The sequence below is a fragment of the Desmodus rotundus genome, chromosome 3, assembly GCF_022682495.2.
Source record: "Desmodus rotundus isolate HL8 chromosome 3, HLdesRot8A.1, whole genome shotgun sequence".
Lineage (NCBI taxonomy): Eukaryota > Metazoa > Chordata > Mammalia > Chiroptera > Phyllostomidae > Desmodus > Desmodus rotundus.
The window spans coordinates 117747806-117758546 of record NC_071389.1 but is presented as its reverse complement, the minus strand read 5'-3'; the positions used below and the strand labels follow the sequence as shown (position 1 = coordinate 117758546).

Genomic DNA, 10741 nt, shown 5'->3' with positions numbered 1-10741 from the left:
TGAAGGCAAGCTCCAGGGAATGAACAACAAGAGGTTCTCAGGAGGTCTCAGGAGGCTGACAGATAGATGATAATCCTACCCGTAGGTAGAAGCCAAACTTGCTGAGAGTAAAAGGATGATAGTTGAAATAACAACTAATCTTTATTATTTGCTGAGTGCCAAAATATTTTTCATAGATTATCTCATTTAATTCCCATAACACCTCTATAAGGTAATTTCCATTATCTCTGTAAGAGACTAAATAATTTGCCAAAGATCAATATATATCAAGCAGTGGCAGAGTGAGGATTCATGTGTAGGCAGTTTTCCTTTTTTTTTTTTAATCTTCACCTGAGAATATGTTTTATTGATTTTAGAGAGAGAGGAAGGGAGAGAGAGAAACATCGATGTGAGAGAGAAACATTGATCAACAGCCTCCCACACGTGCCCCAACTAGGGCTGGGACCTGCAACCCAGGTATGTGCCCTGACTGGTAATGAAGCCCACAACCTTTTTTGATGTATGGGACAACGCTCCAACCAACTGAGCCATGTGGCCAGGGCTAGGCAGTTCAACTTTAAATTCATGCTGCTTAAACGTTCATCCATCCATTAACTCATTCAGCAATTGTGTGGAATGCCTAGTACATGTTGGGAACTATTCAAGGTGTTAAGATACTGTGAATAATGCAAAGGCAAATACATGTCCCCATGAAGCATACATTCTGGTGGGGGATAAAGACAGGAAAACAGACCAATAAATAAAATGTACGCTGGGTTAGATAGTGATCAGTGTTAAGGAAAACACTAGAGCAGGGAGGAGAGACAAGTGTTTGTGGGAGGGCTGCTTCTGAATAGGGCAATAAGGCAAGGTCCCACTACGAAGGTGCCACAGTAAAGATCTGAAGAAGCGAGGAGGCAGACCATGCAGCCATGTGAAAGGAAGAACATGATAGGTAGAGGAAACAGCATAGATAAAGGCCCTGAGGAAGGAGAAAGAGCAGCATGTTCTAGAAATAGCAGGGAGCCCAATGTGACTGGTACAGTGATTAAGGAACAGAGCAGGAGGAGGTGGGACCAGATCTTGCAGGTGGCTCTTAGGATTTGGGAGTGATTCTTAGGATTTGGTCTTTTACGCAGGTGCGATGCAGCCATTTGGTTCAGAGCAGAAGAGGGACATGAAATGACCTAGTTTAAACGGGATCACTCACTCCCCTGTTGGGGGTACAAGGATACTAGGAAGTAAGTTACAGCAGTAAGCCAGGCAGAAATGGGGTGGCTTGGACTGGTATGTGGTGATGTGGCAAGTGCTTCACTTCTGGGTTTATTGTGAAGCCAGAGTCGAAGGACTGGCTGACAGACGGGATGTGGGGTGTGTGAGAAAGAGCGCAGTTGAGGATGACTCTTCAGGTTTTTGACCTGCACAACCGAAGACTGGAACTGACACTTTCACAGATGGGGAAGATTGAAGGAGGAATGGTTTTCGTTTTTGTTTTAAGGGGGTATTGTTTTAAGGGGTTATCAGGACTCGGTTTGGAATGTATAAAACTGGAGATGCCTATTCGACATTCAAAAGTGACACTGAGGCCGGTCTGGAGTTCAGGAGACAGATGCATCAGGACCAGAGTTATAAGCTCTGCAAATCACACGCTATTCCCTTAGAGTAACTGAAGACACTGGCCTCTGTGCAATTTTGGGAAAATGATGACTATCAAAAATACTAGAACACTGTTAAGAAAAGTCAAATTAAAAAATTCACCCATATCCTCCCACCCTAAAAAAAAAAAAGCTTTCATTTCTCCACATTCCCTTCTGTTTTTGTCCATATACAAGCATAACTTCATAATGTGGTAACAGTTTGAAATAGATAGTTTTATTTTACTTTTTTTTTTAACTTAACATGATCCCATAAATCTTTTTCCTAAGAAGCTCCCATATGTGTTTCTTGTGGATTAAAAATGGCCAACAAAGTGCTTGGGCATTACTGAGAAATATTTCAGAAACAAAAATGAAAAATCCTACTTTGGTACAGTTCGGAGCCCGACAGCTGGCATTGTGTTTCTCGTGCACTTTGTGGATAATGACTCTCTGCGGAGGTGACTAGGAGTTGAGACCTGAACGATGGGCGCTGGCCAGCACCAGCTCTGGGAAAGGCACTCTAGGACGCAGACAGCACGTGCAAAAGAGGGAACAGCACGTGTTAGGAGGCAACAGGAAAGCACATTAGGAACGGATGCTGGCAGATTCGTTTCAATTGACAATTAAATAGAAATGTATTTTATCTTAAAAATGTTTAAAAAATGTATTTTAATGTAAACTACAGAAGAGTGCACCCTACCTCTGGGATTCTCTACCAAGGAAGAAGAAGCCGTATGGAATAATTTAGAACATGGTGAACCCTAGTAGACGTAGTGGTCCTTAAAGGTGCTGGCCTCACACTACACACAACCTCTACGTGGAATCCAATTTGTTCAGTTATCCCAGTCCCTCATCCAGAACCAGAGTCCAGTCTTTGTAGAAAAGACCGAGGGTCTAAAGATGGTAAACGACCCGTGCAACCCTCCATATCAAAGACTAAAAAACAAAACACAATTGCGTGCACAGGACTTCCATCTTTCAGAAAGTCCTTGGTTACCTGGGAATTGCTCACTTTCCTGTCAGTTGCATAGTTATTTAATGAAAAGCGGTAAAAATGAGAAAACCAATACCCCTGACTCCTCACGGGGCAGACGGGGAACTGGTTTACGCTTCCTCCCAGGGCCAGCAGAGGGGGCACCAGGCAAAGTTTGTGAGCTGCACCTCCCCACGTCTCCTCCCCCCTCTTCTCGCCCAATTTCCCCATAGCCACCTCTTCAACTAAAAGTAGTCATTGACCTTTCAATTGAGCAGTGATGCAATAGAATAGTATTTCAAAGAAAAATGGTTTATCGAAATTTTGGATCCGGTTTTCCCGTGAATATTAATGGTTTTTAAAAAGTAGGTCACATTTCAGGTACGGGCGGGCAGGACAAGGAGATCAGTTCCTACTGAGGCCAGGTGACCTACAAGGTGGGAGGTAAAGGGTCCCTGGACAGGGAAGAAGTGACAGGATCTTTCCGAATTCCCGGTCCCTGGGCGCCAGCCCTGCAAAAAATCGTGGAGACACGCACTCTCCGGACTGCAGGCACCGAGGCCCATCGCCCAGTACTACCCAGGCGTGTGGGTAAAGAGAGCCCCCTCGGTAGTCGGCGCAGGTGAGAGACTAGGGGAGGGAAGGCGGCGGGAAGGAGACTAGAGCGGGGAGGAGGGGGGAGCTGGGCTGGGCTGGTGCTGGAGACAGAGTAGCACCTCCCGAGGGCGGGGGGAACTGAGAGCCGCCAGCGCTGCCTAAGGAGGCGCCACTGCATGCGTTGTAGGGCTTGGGCCGAGGGGATGCCCTCCCGCACGCTCCCTCCCGCTGTCGGGCGTGGGTTCCAGGCAGAGGGCTGCAAAGGGGCCTTCCCCACACGACTCAAGTGTCTTGCAGAGGGAGGGACCTTTTCGAGGACCTCCAGTCTCTCCTGCCTGCCCTTCACAAAATGTGCGACTGGAGGGTCACGAGAAGGGGCGGAGGGAACGGGAAAGAGACGTCCTCTCCCCACGCCGGCTGAGAATGTCTGTTACTCGTCCGACCCCGTCGTACTCCCGGCACGGTTAGGGTGTAGGCTCTGGCCGCGGGTACGCGAACCTTGGCAACCGGGGTCTTCTGCGCGTCTCCGGACTATCCGGAGAGCTGCATCACACGAGGGCGGGTTCCCAGGCAGCTACAGGGCTCTGCCCTGCACCAGAGGACTCAGAGCCCGCCTCCCCTGAAGCCTGCGCAGTAGTGCCCCAGCCTTTTTAAAGCAGTAGCAGAGGCCCCGGTCACGTGGGGCGAATTCCTGGAAAGTTCCTGGAAAGCGGCCTCCGCAGCAGTCGGGCGGGGCGCTCCTGGAGCTCAAACCCAAGAGGGAGGCGGGGAGCTCGGGAGGCGCGTCCGGCTGGGAAGTCACGCGCACACAGCGCTCCCGGACCGACGTTTAACTCTTGCCAAGTCTCGCCGCCGCCACCGCCGCGGCTCGCAGGCCTTGGTCTTCCCTTGAAGCATGAGCCTCCTCGCCCGCCGCTACCAGCGCTGCGCGGGCCGCGGACACTACGCGCCCGAGCTCCGGGCGCAACGCCTCACAATCCTCGGTGCCCACAGTCGGGGTGCCGGAGGGGCTCCGGCTGGGGCAGGCGGCAGGTACTGGTCTGGGGATCCCGAAGGCTCCGCCCCAGGAGGGTCGCTGGGGAGGAAACCCGGGCGCGGCCGCGGGAGCCGGGAGGCCTTGGCTTCCGCAGTTTAGAGCCCCCAGTGGAAGAGAGTCAGAGAGCTGCGGCTCTGCCCCGCAGCGGGCGTTTCTGTCTGCTTTCTCTGGTTCCTTCCCGGCGTCGGGAAGTCTCCAGAATTTTTTCTCTCCTAAACCGCCATCCAAATTAATAATCCTCTTTAATAACCTGATCTCCGTTCCTCCCCACCCCCTGCCTCCCGCCCTGGCTCCTTACTCCTCCCTCTGCCCTTCCCACCTCCTTAATCACAGTCGGAGGGAAACCCAGCAGCTGCTCCGGCTGGGGGCTGTGCGAGCCTTGAAGGGGGTGCTGGAGCCCGGGGTTGGGGGGAGCGTCTAGGCTACGGTCCCCGGGTCTTTTGTTTACCCTCTGCGCTTAGAACTCCGGCCGCGGCCGCTGAGCGCGGGTCTCGTCGCATCCCCAGGCGTCTTGTTACCAAATTAAAAGTCAACAGGGGTTACTCGGGCAGACACCCCTCCTTTCCGGGCCCCTCCCTGCTTCCCCGCCCCAGGTCCGCCGGGGAGGCTTGCTGGGTGTGGAGCCGGCGGCTGAGGCCAAGGTAAGGGCTCAGTTTGGTTCTCTTGCAGGTCTCGCGGTTCTCGCTGCAGCCTGCTCGGCCGCGACCCGGCCCCGGGCTCCGAACACCCGCTAAGGCTGAGCGCTCGGGTCGATTCCTCGACAGCGCCTGCGGCAGCAACAACGGCAGCAGCCGCCACGGCTCGCTGTGGCGCCCCCCACCCCTGTCCGAAGCTGGGGGAGGGTAGCAAGGCTGCCTCGGAGCTGAGATGCGGCAACTCGCGCACCTTGGCGCCCTTTGCTGCTGGTTTCGGCACCAAGAACCCCGCGGCGCCATAGGGCACGGAGTTTGTGCTGGGCACTTTCTCCCGGGGCTCCTCGGGCTGTGCGGAGTGTGACATAGGAGTGCAGTTTTGGGGGCTCTCTTGTTAATTGACTTTAAACAATTTTTACCACTTGTCCTTGACAAGGGCCTATTTACTACTGTGCCTGCAGGTGACTCTTTGCTGTTCCATTCTGCTAGCCTGCGATTTCAGCGAGCTGTCCTGGGCGGGAAGACACCGGGTTCCCCACCCTCTTCCTGTCTCTCCCGCCCGCCTTCCCCCACCCCCCACGCCGCACCCCTCTCCCTCTCCACAATTCAGGCGTCCCTGATCCCTCGCACTCTCTATCCTCCTGTCTCTAGAACTGGGTCTGGGCAGAGCCTGGATGCTTGGGGTTAAGTGGTGGAGGAGCAAAGACTCGGAGGAGTCCCTGGGATTTTCCACGTCGCTGTCTCCCCACTCACACCTCGGCCAGGGGTCCAGTTCGGACTGACCCAACCCCACACTTTCTCTTTGCAGGCAAACTGTGGGTGACCGCGCCTGCGGGGGACTTTGCCACCTATCCACTGGGACCTGGGGAGGAAGAATCAGCAGCTCTCCACCCCCTCCCCCTCCACCACCATTTTGGATACTCCGCAGGGACGTGTTTTGGGGTTCCCACTGACTTCTAGGAAGGACGAGTGCCCCTCTCTGACCCCACCTCCGACGGCCACCTCTGTTTGCTGCGGTGACCCTTTGCCCATGACCCTGCGGTGCCTCGAGCCCTCCGGGAATGGCGCGGAAGGGACGCGGGGCCAGTGGGGGACCGCGGGGACCTCGGAGGAGCCATCCCCGGAGGCGGCGCGTCTGGCGAAGGCCTTGAGGGAGCTCAGTCAAACAGGTAGGGAGCGGTACAGCCCCCACACGTTACCCGGGCGGGGTGGGGGGCGCGTGCCTTCCCAAAGACGCGGCTCGGGGCTTTGCTGGAGGGGAACACAGCGGGGGGAAAAGGGGACGAGCTGGGAAGCGAAGGATGGGGTGGAAAATGTCCCCTCGCTTCCTGCCCCCGCCTCAGAGAGGATGCCGACACGGCCTTGGATCCTTGGGATTCGAAATGAAAGTGGTTCTTGAGAGACTTGGGCCTGGAGGACCTTGGAAATTGCCCCTTAGGGCTCCGAAAACTGTTTTTCACGCTGCGGGGCAGGGGGGGGCGGTCAGCACTAGGGCTCGAATTCCGTCGGGAGAAAGAGCCTGGTGCCTTTCTTTGCGCGTAGTGCAAGGAAGCGAGTGGGCGCAGCGCTGCCTGTAGCTTTTGCTGCATCCCGCTCCCGGGCGAAGCAGCCGCTGCAGCACGGGACCTTCGTGGCCAAGTCCAGGGACCAACAGATTGCCGCGCAGGCGGCTGCCGTGGATTCTCGAGGAGTGCGCACAGCGAAGCCCCTGCTAAGCGAGCTCACGGCCTTCAGGGGGTCTTTCGAGTAAAGTCCTGTGCTTTGCGTGGCTCGCTGTTGTCTCTCGGAATCTGAAGGGGAAAAAAGTGGAAAGAAAAATCTGGCAAACCATGCGGGCTTTCAACATCTCTGGATCCTAAAAGCTTATGTTTGGGGCAAAGTTGATGTTTTGGTAGCACTGTGGAGAGGGGACTGTTCCCTCATTCCCTCACTTCTGGTTGTGGGGCATCGGCTTTTCCCCTCAGCTGGAGAGAACGGCAGGTTGGGAATCCCAGCAATCATTCATTCATTCATTCATTCTTTTTTGAGGAAGGGCATATTGTTTAAACTTCTTTAATGCAGATTGTCAACTTTTGTAAATGGGATGGGCCGGGTAGATGGTGCAGGCAGATCAAATCGAGAATGCTGGGTAGACTCAGGGACGGTTGGGATTGGATTTGAGTTAGGGCAAAGTCCAAAGATAGCAGAGTTGAAGTACTAATTGTCATTTGGGGTTTCCCTTATTTCTCAATGACTGATAAGGTAGTTGTAATCAAAACAGCAAACAGAAGCTATTGTACAAAGAACTGTGTTTTTAAAACAAGTAAATAGCAGTATCTTCTAGGGCTTTGAACTGAGATACATCTGTTGACAGATTTGGGGAAGAGGAGAAGGGGACACCAACCATCCACAAAGTTGTTTCTGTTGTTTTACTCTATCAATTAGCTGCAGTTGGGTTTTCCACTTTTTTAAGGGCATGACTTTTATTTTAAACCTCTTACTTACTTCTAATTTATTTTAAGTCTTTGATTTCCCAGGAGTGGTGCTGGAAAGCATCGTGCTTTGTGAGCCAGTGTGTCATATTGCACATATTGTTTCATTAGGAGAAAATCTTGATGCTTTAAAGAACAGCTTCAAAAAATTACTTAAAAAAAAACTGGCTCGCAGTTTGTGTGCATAAAATAACATGGCTCCACATTTCCATTCAATTTCTGTCAAAAGTATTTATGGTGGCCTCTGGTAACCTTTCACTCACAGACCTCTTTTTAGAGCTAGAAAAATTGTTGTCAAGTACTTGCCCCACTTAAAACATTCTTGATAATAACGATTTTACTCTCTTTTCTTTTTCTTTCTGAATAAAAACCCCAGGTTGGTACTGGGGAAGCATGACTGTTAATGAAGCCAAAGAGAAATTAAAAGAGGCACCAGAAGGAACTTTCTTGATTAGAGATAGTTCGCATTCAGACTACCTACTAACGATATCTGTTAAAACATCAGCTGGACCAACTAATCTGCGAATCGAACATCAAGATGGGAAGTTCAGATTGGACTCTATCATATGTGTCAAGTCCAAGCTTAAACAGTTTGACAGTGTGGTTCACCTGATCGACTACTATGTTCAGATGTGCAAAGACAAGCGGACAGGCCCAGAAGCCCCCCGGAACGGCACTGTTCACCTTTATCTGACCAAACCGCTCTACACAGCAGCGCCACCTCTGCAGCACCTCTGCAGACTCACCATTAACAAATGTACCGGTACCATCTGGGAACTGCCTTTACCAACAAGACTAAAAGATTACTTGGAAGAATATAAATTCCAGGTATAAGTGTTTCTTTTGTTCTTAACATGCCTCATATAGAGTATCTCCGAATGCAGCTACGTAAAAAAGAACCAAAACTTGAGTGACTGCTCTGGATAACTACATGGAATTCTAAGAACAGCTGAATCAACCTAACTTAAGTGTGTGACGAGGTAGCTAGGTAAAGTTCCCTCAGATATTTTCACCTGAGTTAACTCTTCCCTACCGGTTGATCTTCTAAGTTAAAAGTTAAATAGCCCAAGTAAATGCTGAAGTAACATGTTTATCAGAATGCCTTGCCTTTTGAGATTCCTTCCTTCTTGGTTGGAGGTCCAAGCACCAGTAGTAGAGAACGGACTCCGTGGAGGAGCACGGAAGGGGAAGGAAACTTAACACAGGCTAGCTTCAGTTTTATATGCCCGTGATCCGAGTCTGTTTTGGGCGTGTTATGTTTTGCATTCTGATGTACCTAGGGGTTTTGTTGATCAGACTTCCTTATGAGTGTTTATCCTTCATTTTATGCAATGAACCAAATCAACCAAAAAAAGTAACCATGAAATCCTGTATTTGTCTTTTTACTACATGTATGAACTCTCTCATGTGAATGAGTACTGTAATAATCCATTTTAAGGGAGCCTTACTTCAGACATATTTCAAATTGGTGCAAACGGAAAAGACTTGGTCTTTTCCTTTAAGGCTAAAGACAAGAATGTCCTGCTATATAGGTGCAACCCAACCCCTGTTCATTAAACCATGTAGATAGAGACATATTACCCTTTGAAGTAGCTGTGTCCCAACCTTTTGCCTTGGATTTTTTTGGAAATGGCTTTAGAAATTTCCAAGTTGTCCTTGAATTGTCTAACCATAGACATCAACGGTTGTCTCCCTTCTACCATGTAGAAAACTTCGACTTAACTTTCTTCCAGATACAGGGGGATGCCTGCCTGTTTTTCAAAGTGTTTATTTACTGCTGTTACTATTTGATTAGAATGTATTAAATAAAAAAAACCGCTGACTTTTACAAGTTGCACTTACATTACTTTGAATTGTAGAAAACGTCCATTTTCGTGGTAGTGGTAATAGAGGGTTGCCGTAGAAACAAGTCAAGTGATGTAAGTCAAATATTCAGCAAGAGGTGGAGCATTACTTGCCCTTCTCTGAAGCTGTGGTTCATACTGGCCCTTTGTGTTTTGGGAAGCATGGCTTAGAAACCATGAGACTTGCCAGGTGGCCCTTATACACCGTGAACAGGCATAGCAGTAATGCCCGTTGTGTTTCCAAAAACATGGTTTAGAAACTACAAAAGCTGTAACATATCCTAGTCTTCTACAGGTTGAGTAGGTGTAATGCAAAATAAAAATAAAGTTCTGTGGCTGTGTGCTTTATGCCACACAGTCTCATGACTGTTGTGAATGTGCTGCCTTTTGGAGTCCAGACGTAAGGAATTTGCCTGCACAGCTGCCTGCGGTGGTGTGTCCCTGGGAAGCGTGTGTCCCAAGTGAATTCTGCTAAGACACATATAATTTGTGACTATAAATTATAGCAAAACCTGTGCAAATATTTTCATGAAACTCGGGAAATGGTTGTGCCTATGTATTCAAACAGCAGAGCCAAACAAAAGATAGCTAGGTATCCCTTAGGAAGAATTAATTTGTAGCCTAAAATTCAAAGAAGAGTCATACTTTTTAGGGTCTGGTTTATGATCAAGGGTTCACCTTTTTAGTAAGATGTACCGGTTCTGTGCATTGCTTACCCATTTTCTCCACTGAAAACAGTTGTCTAATGCGGGATGTTTGACTTCCCTGGCAAAAATTCCACGTGGCCAGTGCCCGGGGGCTCCGTGGGATCTGCTTAAGGTCTGTCACACTTCTGCTCTCCTTGTTTCGAACAGTCTGCAGTTTCGCACTTATTGCGAGTTGGATGCAGTGGTGGGGCAGGAGCACCCGTGGAGCGTGGAAAGTTCTGCGTTATTGCTAGCAAGTGACGGAGGGAACCAAGGGCGGCAAAGACGTCCCTGGAGCGCGCTGTGAAACTGTCGCCTTACATTTCAATCTGCCCTGTTTCAAGCACGCAGATAAGCATTAGGAGACAGTCTCTTTCTCTCTCTCCGTTTTATTTTGTTTTACTGTCACTAACATTATTTATTTATTGAGTTTATGGTGTGCCCGGTTCTTAGCCCTGTACGTGCATTATCTAACTTGAACTTCACACAGGCAGAACGGGCAAAGCACAGTGATCACAGGACGCACACCTGACTTGGGAATGAGGAGGCATTCCAGGAATATCCTGGCCCTCTTTATTCCTGGAGAGGAATTCCAAAGAGCAAATTGCTGCTCTTTCTACATTGATCCAGATGAGAAAGTTAGAGCAGGCCATAAAAGGAACCCTCAGCAATTCTATTGCTGCCTCCACCGGAAAAGTATAGGTGCCTTAATTAGCATTGTGCTCCGTGGGATTGCAGTCAGCTGGGCCCAGTGGTTTTCTCCTGGTGCCAGGGTAGGTCAGAAGGGGTTTCACTGTTTTATTTGGGGGCTAGTCCATGATGCCAGCTACCAGTTATTGGTAGCCCCATTGCATGGACTGTTGAACAAAAAAGTTAAGATACACAC

The 10741-nt window shown here is 49.9% G+C and overlaps 1 protein-coding gene across 3 annotated transcripts in view; it reads left to right on the top strand.

Annotated features, from left to right (window-relative positions):
- The first annotated feature begins 4079 nt into the window (after positions 1-4079).
- The window catches only part of LOC112313517 (death domain-containing protein CRADD), a 247445-nt gene continuing 240783 nt past the window's right edge, over positions 4080-10741 (top strand). The window contains exons 1-4 of one of the 3 annotated variants that reach the window (XM_045202028.2): positions 4090-4218; positions 4892-5315; positions 5663-6023; positions 7702-8153. In XM_045202028.2, coding sequence (XP_045057963.1) covers positions 5885-6023; positions 7702-8153 — 591 coding nt within the window. In that variant the 5' untranslated portion in view covers positions 4090-4218; positions 4892-5315; positions 5663-5884. Of the gene's footprint in view, positions 4219-4730; positions 4864-4891; positions 5316-5662; positions 6024-7701; positions 8154-10741 lie in introns of those variants that run through there. The other 2 variants (XM_024570119.3, XM_024570200.3) reach the window with 2 other exon arrangements.